General features: G+C 39.8%; 1 protein-coding gene across 4 annotated transcripts in view; it reads right to left on the bottom strand.

Moving 5' to 3' along the window:
- The window catches only part of LOC126457322 (hormone-sensitive lipase), a 115,266-nt gene that overhangs the window by 24,332 nt on the left and 63,990 nt on the right, over positions 1 to 26,944 (bottom strand). For all 4 annotated transcript variants that reach the window (XM_050093516.1, XM_050093517.1, XM_050093518.1 and 1 more), the window contains exons 6-8: positions 23,343 to 23,616; positions 18,929 to 19,117; positions 14,195 to 14,465 (exon numbers count right to left, since the gene is read on the bottom strand). In XM_050093516.1, the coding sequence (XP_049949473.1) occupies positions 14,195 to 14,465; positions 18,929 to 19,117; positions 23,343 to 23,616 (734 nt within the window). The remainder of the gene's footprint in view (positions 1 to 14,194; positions 14,466 to 18,928; positions 19,118 to 23,342; positions 23,617 to 26,944) is intronic.

Here is a 26,944-nt window from a genome sequence, read left to right as displayed (position 1 = left end):
CATTGGGCATTTTAAATACTAATGCTCTCCACAAGTCAGTTACAGAGCAAAAAATGTCACTCGCAGCATTTCACCTATCTCTCATTAGGCAAATTTTAGAAAAATGTGCAACAGAATAGAGAAAAGCTGGCAGAGGAAGGCACTCCTATAATGAGAATCTCCTACCATTTACAGGGATACATTTTTCAGATGTTATTGTGAGTAAATATTCCAATAAACATTTTCTAACGCGCAGGTGTGCAGTTTCCGCAAAACAGGAAATGTGCCAGGATACCAGAGACTAATGCAAAACTTGCAATGCACCATTATGTGTTGTATCCGGTTTCAAGACTTATCACACAAGCAGTTATTAATAACCACTTGAACTAAAACTGCTAGTTCAAATTATTTAACACTTCTGGATAAATTATTTAAAAAAGAAAGAGAAAAGAAATACAAAAATTTAAAAAACAGGCAATATAAAAGCAGTTTTTAACTGTTTGTGCCAGTCCAAAGCCCAGATCAAAAAGAAGCATGGAAAATATATAAAATGAATGTAAGAAGTATTCAGACAGTTCCTTCACATGAATTAGTCTGCTGGCTAATGAACTAACTTGGTGTTTCAGATGCTACCCATCTATCCATGGCTGATGTAAATACACAGGATACATTTCACAAGTAAATGAAAAACTATACATATTCATCACTTTACAATGTGGTGAAATTATTCCAATGTGGCAGAAATAATTATATTCAGGCACCCCGATTTTTGGCCTAAGGACACAAGGAAAAATGGCAAATATATACTGAGTATTTAAAAAAGTATTCAAACAGTTAAGTATCCCCACTATGGTGCATCTTTCCAAATGAAGTATGCTGGCACCAAACAGACTTTGTGCTTAAGTTGATGCTATATCTACACTGCAGAACAGAATTGAAGGATTACTTTTTCAAAACCTCATAACTGTCTCCCATTGCAGCGCAGAAGTTTGAAATTCATCTCACAGTGTCTACAACCTTCCTTTTTAATGGTGCAAAAGTATGGTGACCCTTGGTGGCACTCTTAGGCTTGATGACCCTTCAAACAAGAAGGTTCGACACATGCGGGGAGGGGGAAATGTGAGGTGTAGTAGCGTGTGTTAATAATGTCACATTGGCACCAAATTTCATCAGTATTCTGACCAAAGCCACAGTAGATGTGTCACACAACGGGAAAATTGTCACATCCCATCTTACCCATATTTCACCCCTTCTTTTGACTCTTCTGTGATGGAGGTCAGAACGGCGGCAATCATAGTTGAAATCACACAGTTTTCTTATGGGTGGCCAAGGAAAAGATTTGAAGTACACCACGACTCAGAATTGGCATGAATAGGCCTCAGTGGGTGACAAAGTGCGTCAATCAGACTGCCCCTTTCCAGGGGGCATTTTTGGTTAAAAACAACAGTTCTTGGTACAATGAGTACCAGTACAACTTTCTCAACAACCTTTGACACTGCTGGACACCCCTGGGAATTTCAACTCGTCTCTAGTGAGATTATTGGGCTCTAACCCCACTGAACATGATTGCACCACTTTTAGGAGCAGCATGACTGCAATTTTTGTTCTCGTACACAGGTTGTAGTAACTATGGATTGTCCTAAAACCATATGATGAAATTTGAACATGATAAGAACCAGCAAAGCATGCTTATGCTTTTTCAGTCTTCCGGTTTCAAGCTCTCCTGTGGCACGATCACAGAGGGGGTGCGACATTGGCACATGCGTGAATACAATGGAAAATGTCCCTCAAGGCCCCTCAGTTCGGCAGTACCCTCAGTGGTACCCACCCAGATTTATTGGGAATTTTTAACCTATGAAGTAGCCTTATGTACCTGCATGCAGACAACTAGGAACAGAGGGGTGTCAAGTGGTCGCCTGCTTGCAGGTGCCTAGGGCTACTTCGCAGGTTTTCTCTGTGAAGAAACATTTTTACAATTCTCAGTAAATGTGTGTAGGTGTCACCAAGAGTACTGCTGAGGTGGGAGTGTTATTAGATGGGCATTTTGCCACTGTATTCATGCGCGTGTCAATGACAAACCCTTCAATGATCACAATGCAGGAGGGCACAAACCTGGAGGGCTGAAAAAGTATATGCACCATTTGTTGCTTCAAGTCACTTTCCAATTTTGTTGAATTGTTTTGGATGATCCCCAGTGGTTCCAACCCATACAGAAGAGCAAAAATTATGGTCACGCTGCATTCCAAAGGAGTGTGATCACTTCTGATGGGCACGCAGGCCCACAATGTCGTTAGAGAGGGGCTGAAACACCTGGAGGTGTCAACAGCATATGAGTTTGTCAAGATGTCGTCCCGTTGCTCATCACAGAGAGAACTTCTGTTTTTTACTTCAAAATGTGTGTGAATCAACACCTCAGTGAAAGGGGTTGTTTCATTGACACTCTTTACACCTCCCTTTGAAGCTTTTTGTGACAGTTCTGAGTGGTGGTGTGTCTGAGATGTTTTTCCAAGCCACCCATAAGAAAACAGTGTGATTTCAGTACTGGGTGCCACTATTCTGACCTTCATAGCAGAGAAGTCAAAACAAGGGGTGAAATGTGGGTAAGAAGATGTATAATGACCTTCCCATCAAGTGTCTACGGTGGTGGTAGGCAGAATTGTGATGCAATTTGGTGCCAATGTGACATCATCAGCCCATCTTACACATCACCTGAACCTCACAGCTCTGATCTTTTTTCCTCTCATGTCAAAACTTTGCTGTTTAAAGCATTGTCGAACCCAAGGCTGATGTCACGGGATGCCACATTTTTGCACCATTACAGACACCCTTTGAGTACCTTTGAGTCAAACTTCTGTGTCACAAAGGAAAACAATTATGGGTTTTCAAAAAAGTTATTCTTTAGTTCAGTTGCACAGTGAATTTTGCACGTGATGTAATTACATAGCATACATTATGCCAGTAAAAGAAAAATTGTACATTTTCATCTGCTTATGACATGCTAAAATTATTAGCAGGTAACTCAGACAATTTTATTTGGGTATAGCGATTTTTGGCTGTGAAAGTTGTCTAGGGATGTGTGAAAGGATTGAAAATAAGTAATGCACATTGGAAAAAGAATTCAAGAGCTTCAAGGTTTCGAGTTTAAAGTTACTCCTAGATGAAATAGTGTGCTGGCAAAAGATGGACCAGATTCTTCATATGAAGCAGTATCTGTCCCAAGCATGAAATAAATACACAGCACACATAGTATAAGCTAATTAAAAATTATGCAGATTCATCTCTTTATGATGTGATCAAATTTTTCTGACATAAAGGAAAGATTTTGTATTCTAGCACATTCATTTCTAGCCCATTTAATTTTGTGTATATACTCTAAACATATCCAGATGCATCAAAATGTTTTTTTCAGCAAGCACTTAATTTCCCTTGTGAATTGTCTGTGAATAATTTATTGTGCTAGCATGCACCAAGAGCAAAGACAAAATGGAGAATGGAGGGAGTGAATGCACAGATTCTACAGATTTTTGTTGCAAGCTACCTGTGAAATATTAGGCACAGCAGCAGGAGGCTGGCACTGGTAATACAACAGGGAGGAAGCAATCATGGATACAAAGGGTCCTGACACAGACTGTTGGCTTAGTCCATAAAAACACTGCACACTTCAAGGCCTATGTCAAGCACATCTGTAGGAGCAAAAGGGGTTATGAACCATGCCCTACCTTATATTGTGTTCATGAGATCACCATGAATCATGTTGACTTCAGTTTAATTATTGGCTACAAATGAAAGTGTCATTCTGTTCATCCCATACAGTTATAATCTATACTATACTGTAACAATTTTCTCTATGTTTGGACCAAGTTTCATTGAGCTATGTTACTTGGCAGCAACATACCACATGAAAGTCACATTCACTCTTAAGTTTTGGACACCAGTAGTGTTGTATTAATCTATTTGACCAAATGCCACTTTGTTGAAGAGAAGGAACACTAAAATCTGATTCATAATTCAGAAGCTTGTTTAAGAAGTGTTTTATTGAAGCAAAACATTAAGAGTTGTTGGAGATGCTGCTGCAATGGGCAGTTAAAAGATAAATTTTTCAACCCTTCATGCTTGGGCATAAAATGATGTTACCAAAACCCAGTTGTTCACCCTTTGCATATGAACGTGTGCTTATGCTAAGTCTGATCCACAATGATGAGTAAGAGGAGTATTGGAAGACATCTTCAATATTTTGTTGTAGATGTTAACAGCATCCCAAAAATTGTTTCACATTGTCAAGCTGGGTGTAACAAATGATAATTAATTGAAACCTTCAGCTGCCGAAAGGTGTTATTGATACCTCGATGGGGACAGTTGAAAATGTGCCCCTCGACCGGGACTCAAACCCGGGATCTCCTGCTTACATGGCAGACACACTATCCATCTGAGCCACCGAGGACACAGACGAATAGGGCGACTGCAGGGACTTATCCCTTGCACGCTTCCCGTGTATCGATTGTGGACAGTTGGGAATGTGGGTCTCATGGGAAGTGTGCAAGGGATAAGTCACCGCAGTCGGCCTATTCATCTGTGTCCTCGGTGGCTCAGATGGATAGAGCATTTGCCATATAAGCAGGAGATCCCAGGTTCGAGTCCCGGTCGAGAACAGTTACCATCTTCAAATATAGGTGTAACAACATTGTGTGCTATGTTTATTTTGGATATTTTGTTCCAGTCATTACGTATAGCATAACTTTCGGAGATAACTAATCTACTCAAAACTTTCAGACTACAGAAAAAGGTCATTTAAGCGTTCGTGGGAATAAAAAACAAACAACACTGCAAACCTTTATTCGAAAAGCTAAATCTAATGTCCATTCCTAGCATATATAAACTCATTTTCACAAAAATAACCATACAACTTTTTGAGAGCAATTGCTTCTTGTGCCAATATGAGATCAGACAGAGGACGTTACACGTTATCTATCCACAGACAAATTACATGAAAAATATTCGCATTGTATGGGCACAAAATTTATGAAGTGAGGGGAGGGAGAAACAGGGTGAGAGAATGCCCACATGGGGAGGTAGGGAGATGGAGGAAGAGTTGTGGGAGATGGCAATACATAATCTGGACAGGAAAGGAATGGCGCAGAGAGAAGAAAGTTGGGAAAAGGTAAGATAAGGTAAGGTAAGGTAGTGGGTAATAGGTAAGCAGAGGATTTGGCCAGAGGGACTGCAAGAAAGCAGGATAGGCTGGAGAGAACTCCCACCTGTGTAGTTCAGAGAAACTTGTACTGGGAGGGTGTACCCAAATGGCCCATTAATGAATTAGTTGAAGTCATGTGAGTAGACAGTTTGTTACTTGTCACGCTCAGGCCAGAGATAATGGATGTGTGTGCATGAGGTGTTTTTCCTTGTGTGTGTGTGTGTGTGTGTGTGTGTGTGTGTGTGTGTGTGTGTGTGTGTGTGTGTGTCCCTCCTTTATGATGAGGCAGACTTTGGATGAAAGCTCAGTGTCTAACAGTCTTTTTGCTGTGCGCATCTGCATCGCAACATGTCATCTTTACGGGGAGGAGCAATCTATCATTTTCATAATATTGTTGATATATAACATGAAACAATATAAAATTGTGGATGTAATGTAACAATATTATGAAAAGGGTAGTTGCTACTCACCATATAGCCCCACCCTCCCCCTGCCCCCTGTCTACCCTCTCTTCACTTCATCTCTGTACACTCCCACAAGCAGCACTTTCCTGACCCCACACTTACCTTGCTATCGTTCCCCCTTGCTGCTCTGCTCCACCTTCCTCTTTACCTCCACCACCCAGTTGCCTCTCCCATCATGCACTGCTGCTTGCAGTCTGGCTTCAACTGGCAGAGACTGTGGTCATGTGTGTGCAAGTTGCATTTGCGCATGCGTGTCTGTGTGTCTTGTCTATTTTTGATGAAGCATTATGGCTGAAAGCCCACTTTCTGTCAGTCTTTTTGTTGTGCCTATCTGTGACTCACCATCTACGCTATATGGTGAATAGAAACTATCCTTTTCATAACAGTGATATATTACAAGGCTACTTTCACATATGGCCCTGTCTTTTATTGAGCAAGAAATTCTTTTGAGTGGAATGTGGTAGGAGGTGGTTGGTAGGTGTATGGGGATAGATTGGGTGGGCACCAAAAAGGGAATCTGTTTGTGGATGAGCTGGACGGGATATTGTTTGTCAATCAAATCTCTGGTAACGTTCTTGGTATAATTCAGCAACTTCTGCTACCCACTGCAGATGCACTGTTTACAGGTGGTGTGTAGTAAGGAAGAGACTTTCACATGAAACAAGTGACAGCTATAAAGTTGGAGATACTGTTGGTGGTTGGTATGCTTGATGTGAACAAATATTTATGGAGCCATCTGAGATGAATATTGACGTCTAGGAAGGTGGCTTGTTAACTTGAGGAAGACCAGGTGAAACAGATTTGGGAGTAGACATTGACAAAAGAGCAAAGGTTGTCCCTGCCATGGGACTATATCATGAAAATGTCATCATGAATCTGAACTAGACAGGGTTTCAGGTGCTGAGTTGGTAAGAAGGACGACTCCTCCTCCTCCTCCTCCTCCTCCTCCTCCTCCTCCTCCAGATGGCCCATAAATAAGTTGACTTAAGATGGTGCAAGGAGTATAGATGGCAGTATAACAAGTTGTTTATAAATTTGACTTTTGAAAGTTAAATTAATGTGGGGAACTGGGAGAATTTTAGGAAAGTGTGGTTCATCTGTAAAGGAGACAGCATATAGGACACTAGTGTAACCCATTCTTGAGTACTCCTCGAGTGTTTGGGAGGGGGACGGCTAGATTTGTTACCAGTAGGTCTGAACAACACTCAAATATAATGGAGCTGATTCAGGAAGGGAAGGGACCTTCTTTTTGATTACGCTATTGAGAAAATTCAGAGAACTGGCATTTGAAGCTGATGGCAGAATGATTCTACTGTTACCAACATAGATTTCACATAAGCAATATGGAGATGAGAGAAATCAGGGCTTGTATGGAGACATACAGACAGATGCTTTCCCCCTCATTCTATTTACAAGTGGAACAGCAAATGAAGTGACAGGTATTGAGACAGGATACCCTCTGCCATGCTTCATACAGGGGCTTGCAGAGTATATATGTACATGTAGATGGTGGTAACGGGACAGGAGTCTGGTGGTAAAAGGATAGGAACTGTGGAAATGCAGTGAATAAACTGAGCTGTGTGTTGAATGTCAGATGGGAGGTAACAGACAATAGTTTGGAGTGTCAGTGGGAGCACTGTACCCAGCCACAACAGGATAACCAGTAGGAACACCTGGGGGGGAGGGGGAGGGGGGGAGCAGGTGGGGAGCAGTGGGGGGGGGGGGGGGGGGGGGAGGTGGTGGATGGTAGGTTGTGGTGTAGAGTAAAAGGTAGAAGTGGGTAAGGGGGTAGCTGGTCTGAAGAGGGATATGGATTCAAGTGTCATGTTTAGGGATAGATCTAAGGTTCAAATGGTTCTGAGCACTATGGGACTTAACATCTGAGGTCATCTGTCCCCTAGAACTTAGGACTATTTAAACTTAACTAACCTAAGGACATCACACGTATCCATGCCCGAAGCAGGATTCGAACTTGCAACCATAGCAGTCGCACGGTTCCAGACTAAAGCGCCTAGAACCACTCGGTCACAGCGGCTGGCTAGATCTAAAGCCTCATGGAGCTGCAGGAGGTCATGTTGGACTGCAGAGATGGGATTATGGTTATAAGGTTTGTATGCGAAGGTGTCAGAGTTGGTAGAGACCCTCAGCCACATAGTCACAACAATTTATGACCATTGTAACCTGAAAACCGATCTAGACCTTACCATCATTCCCACAGATAAAGACTCCACCACAAATAGTTGGTTGTTCTGTAGAAGTGATGTTGGATTCACTAGCGAGGGATTTAGGAAAGGAAAGTGAGGTCAGGTTAGAAATGAAGAATTCCTAAAAGGTCACCTGAGGATGATTTGTTGGATAGGGAGGAGGATCATGGTTGGAAGGAGGTTAGAACTGTTTTTAACAAGTTTCTATCATGGGGTTCTGGTTGGCTATTGTCAGTGGGGTGCACTGTGAAGAAATGTTTCCACAGCAGAATATGAGTGAAGAAAACAAGGTCCTTTAAAAGTCCAATATGGCTGAATTTAGGTTTTGGGCTAAAAGTGGGGTCTTTATAAGTACTGATACTTCTGCAGGGTCAGAGATTTGGCAGAAAGATTGATAACAGTGTTATAGGATTGTTATTTCTAAATGCACTATCATTCCTTTACTCACCTTAACACTGATTATTAGCCTTGATATTCATTAGTAAATAAGGAACCTTGATTTCTAACAATGAATGAAATGTCCACATGAGGATGTTTGTTGTTAGCAAAATATTAATTTATTCTACTGACAATACAGATCATTCCCTTTCAACCACATTTCAGTATTTGAATTAGCATGTACACTATATGAGGGGTGTTTGATAAGTCATGCAACACAATTTTTTTCCCGAGTCAGTTTCAGTTAATAAAATGTGAAATTTGTTGTGGTATATCTTGGCATATTCCCACTTTAGCCCCCTGTAGTTTCATGAAGTTCCAATAGCTGGCAGTGCTATACATAGCCTTCAAAATGGCTTCTGTAACAGAGATGTGTTCCAAGCAGAGAGCTGTCATTGAGTTTCTTTTGGCAGGAAATTAGAGCACTGCAGACACTCTTAGGTGCTTGCAGAATGTTAATGGAGACCTAGCAGTGAATGAAAGCATGGTGAGTCGGTGGGCAAGGTGTCTCATTGCAGCAAGGTTGTGCAACCCTATCTGACCCCCGTGTTTCAGGCGGCCACACACAGCTGTGACTCCTGCAATGTGGGAACATGCACATACTTTCATGTGATGTGATAAGCAGATAACAATCAAACACCTTGCTGCACAATTGGACATCTCTGTTGGTAGTGCTGACACACTCACCCACCAGTTGGGGTACTAAAAGCTGTTTGCCCCGCTAGGTTCCTCACAGCCTAATAGAAGACTATACAAAGCAACGAAGGACCATCTGTGTAGAACGGCTTGCACATTACAAGGCTGATCATGACAATTTCTTGTTGAACATCATCACAGGCATTAAAACGGAATCATCACTTTGAACCAGAAATAAAACAGCACTCCATGGAGTGGCGTCACACCATCTGTCCTCTGAAGAAAAAGTTCAAAGCCACACCCTCAGCTAGTAAAGTCTTTTGGGACTCTGAAAGGGTTATTTTGTTTGGTGTCATCCCTCATAGTGCATCAGCCAACTCTGAAGTATATTGTGCTACACTGAGGAAATTGATAAATGACTTCAGTGTATTTGTCACCATAAAAATGCAAATGAACTTCTGCTTATGACAACACAAGGCCTCACACAAGTCGGCACGCCAAAGAGGAGCTCACAAAACTTTGTTGGCCTGTTTTTCCTCATCCACCCTACAGCTCATATCTCGCACCTTCAGACTTCCATCTGTCTGGCTCAATGAAGGATGCACTATGGAGGAAGCAGTAAATGGGTGATGGGGGAGGTTACTGATAAATCAAGATGTTGGCTCTGACATTGATCAGTAGAGTGGTAACACGTGGGCCTACAGGCCCTCCCAGTAAGGTGGCACAAGGCCGTCACATTGAACAGACATTTTGTTGAAAAATAAATTTTTGTTGCCAGAAGAGTGGGAAATGATATGTTATATTGGAATCCTGATTAAAATCAACCAGCTTTCAGCAAAAAATGTGTTGCATTACTTATTGGTTGCTTGCATATACATCAGCATCTTCCCTGTTTGGCTGTGGTAATTTTTTCTGTTCACCAACAATTCTGAAATGTGTTTCCATTCCCAATCACAACTCCGGATATAGCATCTTTCACAGTACTTTCATTGACCCAAATCAATTTTCTGATTTATTTTACATAAAACGTAATTGAAAATAAAACAACGGAAAAACCAGGATGGAATGTAACAATATTATGAAAATGATAGCTGCTACTCACCATATAGTGGAGATGCTGAGCTGCAACTCAGCATCTCTGCTATGTAGGGCATTGAAAATAAATTATTTGTCAATGCAGGAAGCATACTCAAAGCAGCAGCAAAAGTAGTAACATTCGGCATGAAAAAGCCAATCTGTGAAACATCTCACATGTAACTGGACAAGACCCTCCACAATATACGGTCAGAAATTTTCTACCCTATTTGATTGCTTCCTTGATAGAAACAACTTAAGCTCTTTCAGCAATAATAATAGCTCCAGCACATGAGAAAGCAGGCTACTCACAGCAAAGTTTTATTTATTTTAAATCAGTGAACAAATAAGCTCATTTGTTTGACTAACTCTCTCTCTCTCTCTCTCTCTCTCTCTCTCTCTCTCTCACACACACACACACACACACACACACACACACACACACCAACAACAACAACAGCAACACACAAAGTTGTATTTAAGTGTTTACAGTTTTTTTTGTAACAAACAAGGATATTCTGTGTGGGCAAACACACATTAAACAATGGATGCAATTGGCTGTGGAATTTATCACATTCAGTTTCTTATTTAGCATAACTATATACCCAAGAAATGAGTCACTGAATATCTACAGATGTATGCAGACATTATTCCCACAGTTACGGGAGGGAAACAGAAGTAAGCCATCCATTGACTGCTGAAAGCAAATGAAATTACATTGATCTGAGTTAAAAACAGGCAAATTATGTGTACAGAAAAGTCTTAAAATAGAGATATAAAAATATAGGCAATTCAAAAAGGAGTGCAAATTCAAAATATATCTACAAATGTGCCAGTGAAATAAAAAGACAAGTAGTGAGACTTTAAAAAAACTTCAACAGAAAAAAAAAACCGGAATATCTGACGCAACCGTTATGATGTTACATCTTTTCTAGGGATTTTTCTTTTTCCAAGACAGACATTAGACATTATTTACAATGAAAGAGAGAGGTGTGTAGATAGGGGGGGCTACATCTACTATGGCATGTTACTTCAGTCAGTTCACAGTTCCATTTCTACCAGTTTTATTTGCAGGTGTTAGAATAGTATGTACACTTTCTGAAACCTGACGTACTTATTATATCACACCATCTTACAACCTTAAAACTAATTTAAAAATCAAATCCATACAATGCTTTGCAAGAAGAAAAGTCATTCACTGTACACTATAAGCACTGGATTGCAGGTGGATACACAAACAAGGAGTAGAATACTGCAGCTACAGCTGATGTACTGCTTCACAATTTCACAATATGGTGTGTGTGTCTTCACACATCACTGTTCGCCTTAAAACTTCTAAATATTGATTACATCAAATAGTGTTCTGAATACTGCTGAGTAACAAAATGTATATATTATCACTGCAATAAAGCAACTTAACAATTTTATTCAATATTTGTCTTCATATAGTAGCCACTGCAACTAATCAGTGTCCTGCTAGGAGGGTTGCATGACAAAACTATGCTCTTGGATACTGCAAGAATAGCTAAGTGTTTTCTCAAATGTGAGAGTGTTGCTAAATGGCTTATACAAACGCTGACAGTGAAATCTGTTCTTTTTAGATGTACGAAGCCAGTTATCGTAACTAGATTTCACTTCTAATAGTAATGGATATTAGAAGATGTTTAAAATGTAGTGCAACTAAGTACAACAGGTTTTAAAATTCAAACATGTTAACAAAAGCAAGTTGTCAGGCATCGTGGCATGCATCTACTGACCCCAACAAAATGTTTTCAACTTTGAGAAATCAGTGAAGCATAGCTATCCGTAACTCTATTATCAGTGTAAACAGCACAGTATGTAACAAGTTGTGGTCCCTCCGAAGGCAGTATATGCCATTGCCTTCCTTTAACCTCTGAACTGACTTACCCAGCCAGGTATAAGGGGCCTACAGTTTAATATTGACTCAAACATAGCACAACTCATCCCTCCCCCCCCCTCCCTCTTTCTTTTCAAAAATGTAAATGATAGTGACTAGAGATGAAAGAGGAACTAAATAACACAGCACCCCCCCCCCCCCCCCCTCCCCACACATTTGGGATTTATTCTCTAAGCCAATGGAAAGCATAAACTGAAAAACCAAGTTAAAAGTAAGTATGTAAAATATTTTAGTTCCATTGTATTCTTACATAAACTCTAGTAAAAATCACGGCATGCCCCAAGGAAGTTACTCATATTACAATAGGTTGAAATTATTTCAATCTAGTAATTAGTGGTACCTGCTAAGTAGATAAGAACCACTACAAATCTAAAACAGAGTACACAAATCTAGGGACAAAAGTATGGGCTCCACATACTTATCAAAGCAGAAATACCATTAAGCATGATACTAATTTCCATTTAATAGCAAGGGAAATAAGATACTGATATTTAACAATGACTGACGGGCAGAACAGGAGCACAGGCATGACTAGATGTTCCAGCCAATTACTTGAGTGATTTTAATTTCATGTTTAACACTGGTTAGCATTTCTTTTGTACATAAAATGTTTTCAGAGTTGATACCTTCAATAAATTACCGTAAAAATTCTGGAACCCATAAAGATACCATTCTGTGTCTCCATGTCTTGTCTCAATATTTAATTAAATATTTAATTATTTAATTAAATAAGTCTCAAACCAAAAGATATCAAATAATATGAAGTTGATGTATAAGTTTGTAGAGTTTTTGATTTACCTGCTGGTATTCTGATTGCTACAGATTTATTTACCAACTGTCTTTCTTTATTTGTAGTTAATTGTTGCTGTTTGAGTTTACTTGTCATTTTGTCATTTGCAGATAGTGAGTGCAGCTGTGGATGTTAGAAAATGGAATGCTGAGTGGAGGAATCAGAACATTTCCAACATACTCTTCAATAGAGGGGTGACAGCAGTGGAGGTAGACAGAAACAGTTGTGCCATGTATAGGTATAACGCCATTGGATAGAGCATGGCAAGGAAATGGTTTTCTGATTGTAAGGGGGATTGTTTTGATATTAGTGACTTTCCATGAGCAGGAGAATCTTCGGGATTTTATGAAATGTTTAAATGCATTAATCCACAATGATTCATGCCAGTGTACTTGAGAACTGGCAAATGTTATGTACTGTGATTATTCCACCACCATGAGAAATTTTCATGCAATTGGGAGGTTTATAATTCAGGTGTTTGCGTACCACTGTTAAAAAAAAAAAAAAAAATCTGCAGGTGGTCATACATGCATCTCTGTCTGCTTGTCATCAATTGGTTCATGAACAACACTGACCATTCCTATCCTGTATCATTACTGGTGACAAGAAATGGTGTCTTTCTGCTGACATAAGGTAAAGAAAGGAATAGTTGAGCCCAAATAAAGCAGCAACTCCCCGTACAAAGACCTGCATACATCCACAGAATATAATGTTATGCATCTGGAGGAACAGTGACTGAGTGATGTACTACAAGTTGCTTCCCAGAGGTGTAACCACCTGACCTTTATTGTAAACAACTAAGATATTCTGTAGACCCAATCCAGGAACAACAAACAAGAAGACTGCATGAAGTGATGCTACTCCATGATAACACCCACCCACATTCTGGTGGACTGACAAAAGACACTGTACAGGAGCTGGGTTGGGACATCCCTCTGCACCCACCATTTACACTTTTTCTGCTCTCTGTCAAACAACCTTCAATATATTTCCTTTCTGGATGAAAACACACTATAAACATGGTGTGATGAGTTCTTTGCCTCAAAACCATGTGATTTCTACAGTCTCAGAATCGAAAAGCTATCTAGTGTTAGCAGACTGTAGTAAAGAATACATTATAGATGACTAAAAGTCTGTTGTGTTTATTAAACTTACAGAAAACTGTTACAAATTTATGTACCAACCCAATAAGTATGGCAACTTCAGACTTTCATATTTTGACAACAAAACGCTGAAGAGGAAAAGCTTCAAATTTAGTGTCACTGTTCCTCAAATGCTAGTGATATTAGTTTCTAATAGGCCTTCATGGCATTGTGAAAGATGACATAGTACTTAAATACAGCTCTCATTTCAGGTTTGCATTAATAATTACATATGTACAGAGTACTCTTCCCCCGAGGTACTGTCAATTCAAACAGTCAAAGCCATCTCTTAGTTGCACACCATTAAAAGATAACATGACAGTCTAAAACAAATAAAGAAAATTTAACAATCACATACCTTTCATTTGCATTATTTTGTTGTTGTTGTGGAGGGGATGGTAGGGGTGGTGATGGTAAATGCTGCTGCTGCTGCTGCAGGCCCTGCTGTTCACACTCTGGCTGTAATGAAGTGAGTGACCCTGCAGTGAGTGTGTCAGTGTCATTTCCCGACAGAGAAGCTGCAGACTCGCGAGCAGCATGATCAGTTGCATCATCGCACACGGACTCCGTGTCACCCAAATCTGACTCCATAGCACCAGATTCTGCATCGGCTCGACCGCATGTATACGCTATCAACCAGAGAAAAGAGTTAATGCACGAAGTATGACAAAACTGCATGTATAATCCATAAAAGTACTGTAAAAACAGTGATTATGCAAAATTCTGCAATGATGATCCTTGACTGTCCCCTATCACTTGAACTATTTACAGCAGAAATTACTATATAAAAGATTTTGTGGCTGGTTTAACTGACTGCATCATCATCATCATCATCATCACTATCACACCATAAGCATTTAGCACATAAACATATATGGCCATTCTGGTTAAATTCTAAATGAGTATCCTACTGCAATTTAATACAGTTTTAATGTAATGTAATGTCATATGATGATACAAACTAATACAATCCAAGCACCTAAGGATCCCAATTTATTTACATTCTTTATTCTTCAATGATCTTGGAAGTTTTAGGAAACCGTAGAAAGTTTATAGCCAATGACGTAATTAAATCCCACAGCATACACTGAAGTTAATACTCACAGATCAGGGTTCATTGGTTCCAAGTCCTGGTAACCATGTACCCAATGAAGTTTTAAGACTTGTATCAGTGAAGTGCAGTCATTTATTAAAAGAAGCAGTCTGCACCTTTGAATTGAACAAAACTCTCCGAGTCACACAAAATGCTGAAGGCTTATTGCATCATAAAGCACACTTACTTATTTTCAACCTGAGTTGTCAGAGAGATACAACTGCCTCATGTTCACATAATTTTTGAGGAATACTGACAAATCATGTCATCACTCTATGCACTTAATTATTACCATGTGTGTACCAAGTTACAGACTCATGAGCAGCCATACTGTCTACCAATTCTTGTTCACGGGTATGAATGACCACATTGTTCTGTACCTTTAGACATAATAAAAAGATTTATTTTTATTTAATTGTCCTTTACTTATGTCTTACCTTCCTTTTTTAATTTATTTGCTGCATTTTTGCTGGTGAACTACAAATTCAGGAAATGAGGAGAAATGTGTATAATGATTAGGATTTGGTGAATATTTAACTATTATGACAGCTTAATAAGGCAAAAATAATGACATCAATATCTTTTGGCATACAATAAGTGACTATTGCATCTGATTCACAACCGCTGCTGTTTTACATCCACTGGAAGCACTGAAATGAAACAGCAGTGACACTTGAGACTGTGTTCAGTGGAATTTGATTGTAAATAAAAAAAAGTGTGCTGTGCATGACCTATGGAAGCCAATGAGTTGGCAGACTACTAAACACATTTTTGTGTGCTAAAATAAATAGTCAATTTTGTGTGTTTTGCTCTCACTTATCATGGACTATTAATAAAGATGTGTTGTAGGACAGGAAAAGGAAGAGAAGGAAACATAGCAGGTGAATATGGATTGGGGCTAAGAAATGAAAGAGGAAGCCGCCTGGTAGAATTTTGCACAGAGCATAACTTAATCATAGCTAACACTTGGTGCAAGAATCATGAAAGTAGGTTGGATACATGGAAGAACCATAGAGATACTAAAAGGTTTCATATAGATTATACAATGGTAAGACAGATTTAGGAATCAGATTTTAAATTGCAAGACATTTCCAGGGGGAGATGTGAACTCTGACCACAATCTATTGGTTATGAACTGTAGATTAAAACTGAAGAACTGCAAAAAGGTGGGAATTTAAGGAGATGGGACCTGGATAAACTGAAAGAACCAGAGGTTGTACAGAATTTCAGGGAGACCGTAAGGGAACAATTGACAGGAATGGGGGAAAGAAATACAGTAGAAGAAGAATGGGTAGCTTTGAGGAATGAAGTAGTGAAGGCAGCAGAAGTAGGTAAAAAGACTAGGGCCAGTAGAAATCCTTGGGTAACAGAAGAGATACTGAATTTAATTGATGAAAGGAGAAAAAAAGAAAAATGCAATAAGTGATGCAGGCAAAAAGGAATACAAATGTCTCGAAAATGAGATCGACAGGAAGTGCGAAATTGCTAAGCAGGGGCAGTTATAAGAGTCAAGGGGTATGAAAGGGAAGCAGTGGTTGGGAAGGGAGTGAGACAGGGTTGTAGCCTATCCCCAATGTTATTCAATCTGTATATTGAGCAAGCAATAAAGGAAACAAAAGAAAAGTTCGGAGTAGGTATTAAAATCCATGGAGAAGAAATAAAAACTTTGAGGTTCGCCGATGACATTGTAATTCTGTCAGAGACAGCAAAGGACTTGGAAGAGCAGTTGAACGGAATGGACAGTGTCTAGAAAGGAGGGTATAAGATGAACACCAACAAAAGCAGAACGAGGATAATGGAATGTAGTCGAATTAAGTCAGGTGATGCTGAGGGAATTAGATTAGGAAATGAGAGGCTTAAAGTAGTAAATGAGTTTTGCTATTTGGGGAGCAAAATAACTGATGACGGTCAAAGTAGAGAGGATATAAAAGGTAGACTGGCAATGGAAAGAAAAGCGTTTCTGAAGAAGAAAAATTTGTTAACATAGATTTAAATGTCAGGAAGTCATTTCTGAAAGTATTTGTATGGAGTGTAGCCATGTATGGAAGTGAAACGGGGATGATAAATAGTTTAGACAAGAAGAGAATAGAAGCTTTCGAAATGTGGTGCTACAGAAGAATGCTGAAGATTAGATGGGTAGATCGCATAACTAATGAGGAGGTATTGAATAGAATTGGGGAGAAGAGGAGCTTGTGGCACAACTTGACTAGAAGAAGGGATCAGTTGTTAGGACATGTTCTGAGACATCAAGGGATCATCAATTTAGTATTGGAGGGCAGCGTGGAGGGTAAAAATCGAAGAGGGAGACCAAGAGATGAATATACTAAGCAAATTCAGAAGGATGTAGGCTGCAGTAGGTACTGGGAGATGAAGCTTGCACAGGATAGAGTAGCATGGAGAGCTGCATCAAACCAGTCTCAGGACTGAAGACCGCAATAACAACAACTTTGTCACAGACAATTGCATCCTCTGTGAACAGCCTTAAGAGCTTCTGACACTGCCTACTAGCTCATTTATATACATTGTAAAGAGTAAGGGTCCTATCACACTTCCATGAGATACTCTGGAAATTACCTTTACATCAATCAATTTTGTTCTGTGAAGAGCGGTGAGTTATATCTGTAAGGATGATTTGAACCCACTAGTAAATTGGGTCTGATACTCAGTAAGCTCATATTTTATTCACTAAAGGCAGTGTGACAGTGTCAGATGCTTTCCTGGAGTCATGGGAGATGGCGTCAACCTGAGTGCCATTGTCCACAGCACTATGGATCTCATGGAGAAACAAAGTGAGCCGAGTTTCGCAAGATCTCTGTCTGCAAATCTGTGTTGATTTCTGATACGAGCCACACTGGTGCACTCCTGTCATTGTGAGAAGCTTCACTGACTATACACTATTAATGTCCCAGACAGAAAAAGCAAAGAATATCATGACTGATCTGCTGAGAAGTGTTTAAGGTATGGGGTGTACTTCACCAAATCGTGGAGTTGTGGCCAAATGCATTAGACCAGGCTGTTCCAACACTGCCTCATAGCACACTGTTACTGTGGGCACCCCTCAGCTCATCCGTGGACAAGCATGTAGTGCAGACTACTCTCCAGATAAATCTATTGAACACATTCTGCAAATGCATTAGTCACTTGGTCAATGCCTGTAGGTACATGGCTGCCTGCAGGTAGGTACACAATCTGGAATAGCCTACAACAGGCTCCACCACTGCAGCAGAGACTTGCAGCCTGCATTCTTGAGCAATGTGGTGGACAAATGTCATATGTGATGGTTTGTGACACCACTGGATGCAACGTGCGTCTACATTTGCCTACGATGCCAATGTCAAGAGTAACAAAATCACTCATATTATCAAGAAACTCATCTGAGGTATAAAGTTCATTTCAGCCATATTTATCATTACTGACTGGTTATTCACAAGAAAATATTTGTCCTCATTTTTCTCTCTTACTGGAACTATTCTCGACAGTTTAATGTGTCCCTATAGCCAGTGTGAACACTAAAAAGCACTCTCTCTCAATTTTGTGAGAAGACATATTTTCTTAACTACATATTTATCAATCTCACCCTCTTTATGATATATGAAAAAAGTTGCATTAGTTGTGCAAGCTTGAAATTTTTATGCTGTTCTATTGCTTTCTCCTGTTCTCCTGTTCCACTTTTTTTTTTCTTTCTTTCTTTTGGTAAGGCCTTGTCTTGTTGAGTGTAGCTCTGAGAAATACACAAGCCATATATTAGAATATATTCTGACGTGGTTTACAGTTAAAATGTTCAAAGATGAAAGAATGGTATTTCAGTTCTGACTAACTATGACTGCTGATGTGTCAACTAATACAACATTCATGTTCTTAACGCAACTTTTTTCTTCAAACTATTGCAAACTCCTTCACAAGCACAAACATATTTACCCATTTATAGGACCAAGTGTGTGTGTGTGTGTGTGTGTGTGTGTGTGTGTGTGTGTGTGTACACATATATATTAGGCTCACCTTTGAGGCAACGCATCATGAACCCAAATGGCAGCAGCGGATCAAAAAGGCAGAGAAGGCGCGATGGAGATGGCACAAAAGATAACAGTACAGGTACGTAAGCCAGGAAGAGACCTGACGGTGGAGGAATACCAAGTTCCAAGCATTTCAGAGTCACACCAAGGCACAAGTTTCCTCCTGCAGAATCACCTGGGTCACAGAACACAAATTTTGCATCAAAAGTAGTGCATACAACTAACTTATAAAATTGTGGGATTAAGTTAATGTTTTTTCAGTTACTTTCTTCAGTATAAGACAATGAACAGTTACCACAGAGAGTGTGCCCAAATGAGTTGGTATCTTGCCTAAACTCTAAGCAAAGAAGTTAAATCATCATCATGAAATTCATTTTTAGAGTGATGAGTTTGAAATTTAAAAGTATGAACTTTTATAGTCAAATTAGATATAATAACATAGCAGACTGAAATCAACTTTGAAGTATCATCATCTTTAAAATGATGCTGTGAGATGAAACATGTAACAAACATGATAGGCTGTAATTTTTATTTACTTACAAATATTTCAATTTCTCAGATCACAGCCACCACCGTGTCTAACACATATAATGTGAATAATTTAGGAGCAAAGGAGACTATATACCGAATAGCAGAATCTTTGAGTCATCAGCAGACACATGCAAATGAGAAAGAAGACCTGTTAGCTTTCAGAAGCAATCCTTCCTTGAGCTAGAGTAAAAACGCCTGCACAAACTTTTGTGCATGTCCTCTAGTTCGAAAATGGATAGATTCCAAAAGCTAGCATGTTTTCTTTCCCTTTTGTGTGTGCCTGTTGACAAATCTATGTTCCTCCTAACTGGGGAGTGGTCTCTTCTACTTCCAAATTATTTACACTCCAGAACTTTCCTAATGTTGTTGTTGTTGTTGTTGTTGTTGTTGTCTTCAGTCCTGAAACTGGTTTGATGCAGCTCTCCATGCTAATCTATCTTGTGCAAGCTTCTTCATCTCCCAGTACCTACTGCAACCTACATCCTTCTGAATCTGCTTAGTGTATTCATCTCTTGGTCTCCCTCTACGATTTTTACCCTCCACGCTGCCCTCCAATGATAAATTTGTGATCCCTTGATGCCTCAGGACATGTCCTACCAACCGGTCCCTTCTTCTAGTCAAGTTGTGCCACAAGCTCCTCTTCTCCCCAATTCTATTCAATACCTCCTCATTAGTTATGCGATCTACCCATCTAATCTTCAGCATTCTTCTGTAGCACCACATTTCGAAAGCTTCTATTCTCTTCTTGTCCAAACTATTTATTGTCCATGTTTCACTTCCATACATGGCTACACTCCATACAAATACTTTCAGAAACAACTTCCTGACACTTAAATCTATACTCTATGTTAACAAATTTCTCTTCTTCAGAAACGCTTTCCTTGCCATTGCCAGTCTACCTTTTATATCCTCTCTACTTTGACCATTATCATTTATTTTGCTCCCCAAATAGCAAAACTCCTTTACTACTTTAAGTGTCTCATTTCCTAATCTAATTCCCTCAGCATCACCTGACGTAATTCGACTACATTCTATTATCCTTGTTTTGCTTTTGTTGATGTTCGTCTTATATCCTCCTTTCAAGACACTGTCCATTCTGTTCAACTGCTCTTCCAAGTCCTTTGCTGTCTCTGACAGAATTACAATGTCATCGGCGAACCTCAAAGTTTTTATTTCTTCTCCATGGATTTTAATACCTACTCCAAATTTTCTTTTTGTTTCCATTACTGCTTGCTCAACATACAGACTGAATAACATCGGGGAGAGGCTACAACCCTGTCTCACTCCCTTCCCAACCACTGCTTCCCTTTCATGTCCCTCGACTCTCATAACTGCCATCTGGTTTCTGTACAAATTATAAATAGCCTTTTGCTCCCTGTATTTTACCCCTGCCACCTTTAGAATTTGAAAGAGAGTATTCCAGTCAACATTGTCAAAAGCTTTCTCTAAGTCTACAAATGCTAGAAACATAGGTTTGCCTTTCCTTAATCTTTCTTCTAAGATGAGTCGTAAGGTCAGTATTGCCTCACATGTTCCAACATTTCTATGGAATTCAAACTGATCTTCCCCAGGGCCGGCTTCTACCAGTTTTTCCATTCGTCTGTAAATAATTCGTGTTAGTATTTTGCAGCTGTGACTTATTAAACTGATAGTTCGGTAATTTTCACATCTGTCAACACCTGCTTTCTTTGGGATTCGAATTATTATATTCTTCTTGAAGTCTGAGGGTATTTTGCCTGTCTCGTACATCTTGCTCACCAGATGGTAGAGTTTTGTCAGGACTGGCTCTCCCAAGGCTGTCAGTAGTTCTAATGGAAATGTTGTCTACTCCCGGGGCCTTGTTTCAACTCAGGTCTTTCAGTGCTCTGTCAAACTCTTCACGCAGTATTGTATCTCCCATTTCATCTTCATCTACATCCTCTTCCATTTCCAGAATATTGTCCTCAAGTACATCGCCCTTGTATAGACCCTCTATATACTCCTTCCACCTTTCTGCTTTCCCTTCTTTTCTTAGAACTGGGTTTCCATCTGAGCTCTTGATATTCATACAAGTGGTTCTCTTTTCTCCAAAGGTCTCTTTAATTTTCCTGTAGGCAGTATCTATCTTACTCCTAGTGATATAAGCTTCTACATCCTTACATTTGTCCTCTAGCCATGCCTGCTTAGCCATTTTGCACTTCCTGTCGATGTCATATTTGAGACATTTGTATTCCTTTTTGTGTGCTTCATTTACTGCATTTTCCTAATATATACATACAATGTGAACATTCTTTTGAAATGTACAATTTAACATGCTGAAAATATGTAATAACCAGTGTAGCTGAATTAATTTACGACATTTAAATTTAGCTTACCTATGGAGTGATGACTCTCTCATTCTGTTGGAACTTAGAATCTATTCCTCACTGTTTTCATACATCTCCCTAGTTACGTATGTTGTTATTTATCCTCCACCTGTATTACATTCTCTGTGATGAATGTTCACATTGTATTTGTTTTACTGCATACAGCATTAATAACATATTTATTATACTGAAATATGGCTCATTGCCCAGCAATAATGGAAGGTAATACAGTTTATTATATTGTGTTCAGTTTTCATCGTTCAACACGGCACTCTGTTTATTGCATATTATTTCATTTCCTTGTTTCCTGTCATCCTTGTGTTCTAGTTTATTACCCCTCCTCCACATGCAGGTTGATTTCTTTTGCTCCTCTTTTACTGCTTCTACCTGATCTAAGCATATGAACCTCTACCTATTGCCACCAAAACCAAGCACCACTCTTCTTGAATTTGTGAGTAACGATCCAATTTCAAAACTCCAATTTATTCATAAAAGCAAACTAATACCAAGGGTTGAATTGAAAAATACACACAAAATCTATAACCTATAAGTTTTAGCTATGCTATTTCAAATGCAGTGTGTGTACACCAACAGCAGCATGAAAAACATCTAGAGGATAGCAAAATTCATCATAAACTTTACACACTGCATCTGCTTTTACACACATTACGATGGCTGTTATTCTGTTCTCCACTTTTTTCCCCTCATGTATCCCGGAAGGAAAAAATCACAAGGGGGTCATGTTTGGCAATCCTGGAGGCCAAGAACACAGGGCAGTGTCTCAGGGTCCCATGCGCCCTATCCAGTGTTGAGACACTGTGTCACTGAGAAACTGATGTAGGGCGTCATGTCAGTGTGCTGGAACTCCAACATGCTGGAAAATGGAAGTCATTGGAGTTGTTTTGAAATTTTGAAAAAAGCCAATTCTGCGGCATTTGAAGATATCTCATTCCAGTCACTGCATTTTCCTCAGAAAAGAAGGGCCCGTACACTTTTTCACAAGAATGGCATAAACATCCTGTCTTTTCAATTTGGCAATACCAGTGATGAATGTTTTTGTGTGCAGGCGGATCAATGTCAAAAGCTCACTAGACCAAAATAACTTGCTCTCTCCTTGCAAACTGCAGCACACAAAACACCACCTGCTGAGCAGATGCCATCTTACTTCTTAATGACTGCAAACTGAGAAGATGCACTCACTGACATTTAATGGCATTTTCTGAAACTCTAGGCCATGCCCGTTGACACAACACACATTTTCTTGCCAACACGTCCCACATTTCTAATTATTACTGTCCAAGATCAGGGAGGGTTTTTTTCCCCCAGCACTACTGCAACATAATTTAATAAACCAGTTTCACAACTTGTGCCTGAAAAAGACACTATACAGTGTCATTTTGCTCTTTGTAATACTGAATTACACATCCGAATACAGGTTCCATTTTCTCAATGATAAAAAAAAAGTTGATCTATCTGCTCTTACTGATTTAAAACAATTATAATAAACTAAAATGTATGTATCACCTGCCATGATGATTTGTGCATCATCTGCTGCCCCTAGCATGCGGGCATGCGTCCGGGCCCAGCAGTATGCATACAATGCTTCTTCTAAGGCACGAGGGAATGGTGCATCAGGTGCAAGGGAATAGTCAACAGAAAGAAATGGAACATCCAATCGTGCAACCCACTCCCTCAAGTAGCTTGCATGGGAGCGGGAACTCTGAGCCACAAACCCCCCGCCATGTAAATGCACAACCAGTTGTGAGCTGGGCTGGCTACCAGTTGCACCACTTCCAACCTGCAACAAAAGAGATTGTACTTCATGTGTAGAAATTCTCCACAACATATTGTCGAATACTACATCACCACTTTAAATAAAAATCAAAGGCGTGCTAGAGGACTAATGAAAATATTGCGAGGTGCCACGCTCAACATACAATGACATTTTTAGTAGTATTTTCACGCTTTCTTCTAATTTACATTCTACACCAGTCCCCATATTGATGACAGCATGGCCATTTATCTGCAAGTGTAGAATAGAAAATAAACAACACAAGAAATGTAACCGTAGGCTCCCGTGGCTGTTGTCACAGTCAATAAAATTCTTCTGGGTTTATGACCGCATTGTCAACTATAAAATTCTGTCATTTTGGTGACTATTGCAAGATGTCTTCCTCAGGGTGTATTGCTAATACACCCTGAGGAAGGCGCCTTACAATAGTCGCCAAAATGTCGGTACTTTATAGTTGACAATGCGGTCACAAACCCAGAAGAATTTTACTGACCAACACAAAAAATGTCCGCCTACTGTTTGTTGAAACAGGAACATAATACTAATGATAGGCACACAATATATTGTAAATGTCCAATTTCTCTTTCTCAACCCATACCCACCCCTCTCCCACACACTCACTGACCACCCACGCAACACTGACAGATTGTAGCACAGAGAGAGAGATCCAGCCTGGATGTTTTGCGATTTCAGCAAGCAAGCAAGAAAGCAAGATTTGTAGGAGCAGGTTATTCCCGGAACAGGAAATATTGCTTTAAAAAAATTAAAAAAATGCTGAAAATTATTTTCCTTATATTATTTTCTTTTATGAACAGATACTGAACTAAAAATAAAACAGTTTTAATGATTATCCACTGACACCCCCTCACTTAGTAACTATCAGATAACAGTTCAACTTTTCCCTCTTTATGGTGTCAATTTTCCAGTGCCTTCTTTCTTCACTTATTCTTTTCAAGAATTCTTTAGATTTAATTTTATATGTCCAATCAATTTTTGAGATTCTCCCACAGAAACAAATCCACAAATATATAATTTTTCTTTTCAAGTTTCATCACAGTCCATTTTTCATGTTCATATGGTGCAGCATTATTAACATGTACTTTCAAAAATTATCATTGCACACTCTTTTAGGCCAGAAAATTTCTTTTGTACAAGACTGCTTGCTCTGCCTGAGCTAGTGTCACTTACAGTAAGTAGCTTGCGTTCTTTTGTTCCACAGTTGAAAATCTTCCTTTAAACTTCTGCCTGTTTTATAGTTCTGACTTCTAGAAATTTATTATTCTGCACCATCTATTTCCACGACTAAGTATACTGCTATCTTCACTCTCAGAAACACCAGAATCTCTTCAAATGTCTGAGAATACCACAGTGGATTCTGGTGAGGACTTTCAAGACACTGCAAACAGCAATGAGCATAGGACGCTCACACCGGCTGAACTGAATGATACAGTCAATAACTTTATCTTCCAACAGTTTTATCACAACAGCTAAGTTAATGGAAAAGGAAGTTTTGCCCCATAGATCCTCTTCTTATGGTGCAAAAGGGAGAAATCAGATTCCATCCCAGATTTTTCTACAGAACAGAATCTAGTTTACTGCAATAACATTCCTGAATTTCTGGATAAAAGTGTATGTGACCCCATCCCCCTTATGGCTGCCTGAAACAGTAGCCAAAACCTGAATAGTTTATCACATCATGATGTTGCCAAACACCTAGAAGAATTTTACTGAAATGGACTGACCATAAAATCTTACACTCTCATATAACTTAGCTTTTGTTCTTTCAGTACTAAAACCCAGTGATCCCAGATGGATCATATGTTGTAATTTGAAAATTATCTCTGTTACTCTTGGACAACAGGGATATTGCATGAAATATCCTAACTCTCTATGTGAAGTCCACAATGGAGCAACAAGAATATGGAAGGGAGAGATTGCTACTGACCACACAGAGGCGGCACTGCATTGCAGACAGGCACAATGAAAAAGAGTGCAAGAAATGTCCAGCTTTCAGACTACATGCTCCATCAGAAGTAGAAAAAACACGCACATGGCTACTGCCTTCTCCAGGTGCCAAGGCCCAACTGCAACTGCATCTGAAGTGAACAGCAATCTGGCCGGGAAATGTAGTCTGCACCAAAAATGTTCAAATGTGTGTGAAATCTTATGGGACTTATCTGCTAAGGTCATCAGGCCCTAAGCTTACACACTACTTAACCTAAATTATCCTAAGGACAAACACACACACCCATGCCCGAGGGCATGACTCGAACCTCTGCCGGGACCAGCCGCACGGTCCATGACTGCAGTGCCTTAGACCGCTCAGCTAATCCCGTGTGGCGTAGTCTGCACCCTATTGTTCCTGGTTACTGTGCCACTGGAGACAGAATCTCTGCTCTTTTGCACCAACAGCACCAGCCTATTATCAATAACCTACCTACCTACAAAAAAAACACACCAACCATTTGTTACAGCTCTCCATAGTCCCTGTTTCTTTACCACCCAGCATCCTACTTATCACTGTCAATACCAACTCCCAACACACCAACATCCCCAATGCACTTGGCCTTGTAGTTATTGAACATTATCTTTCCCAACACCCAACGGATTCTAAACCTACAACCTTCTTCCTGGTCACCACGACCAACTATATGCTCACACACAACTACTTCTTTTTTCAAAGAATCACCTACAAACAAATCCATAATATAGCAATAAGGACCCACATGGCACCATCCTATACTACCCATTAACGAGTCATCTAGAGGAATCCTTCCTAACCACCCAGAATTCCAAACCTATCATCTGTTTCAGGTTCACTGGTGATGTCATAATGATCTGGACTGAGAGTGATGACACACTATCCACATTCCCACAGATCCTCTGTAGCTTCTCCCCATTTGCTTCACCTGGTCTTCCTCAGCCCAACAAGCCACCTTCCTCAAAATCAACCTGCACATTATGGATGGCTACATCAGTATCTCCAGCCACATCAAACCCACCAACAGTACCTCCACTTCAACAGCTGCCACTCGTTCCACATGAAGTCCCTTCCATACAGCCTAACCACACACGGTCAACGTACTTGTAATGAGAAGCAGTCTCTTTCCCAAGTGTTTCACTGTGGCCTTTACAAACCAAAATTACCCATCCAACCTTGTCAAGAACTAATCTCCCATGACTTGTGTCACCTACCATTCCCAAATAGCCACTGTCTGGCCTCTTGTGACTCAGTACCACCCAGGACTGCAGCAACTATCATTTTGTCCATCAGGATTTCAACTATGTCTGATTAGGTCCTGAAATGACGAATATACAACCCCGCACTCTCACA

This window comes from Schistocerca serialis, chromosome 2, assembly GCF_023864345.2.
Source record: "Schistocerca serialis cubense isolate TAMUIC-IGC-003099 chromosome 2, iqSchSeri2.2, whole genome shotgun sequence".
Taxonomy (NCBI): domain Eukaryota; kingdom Metazoa; phylum Arthropoda; class Insecta; order Orthoptera; family Acrididae; genus Schistocerca; species Schistocerca serialis.
The sequence above is the reverse complement of the archived record's forward strand: the minus strand, read 5'-3'. Positions and strand labels throughout refer to the sequence as shown.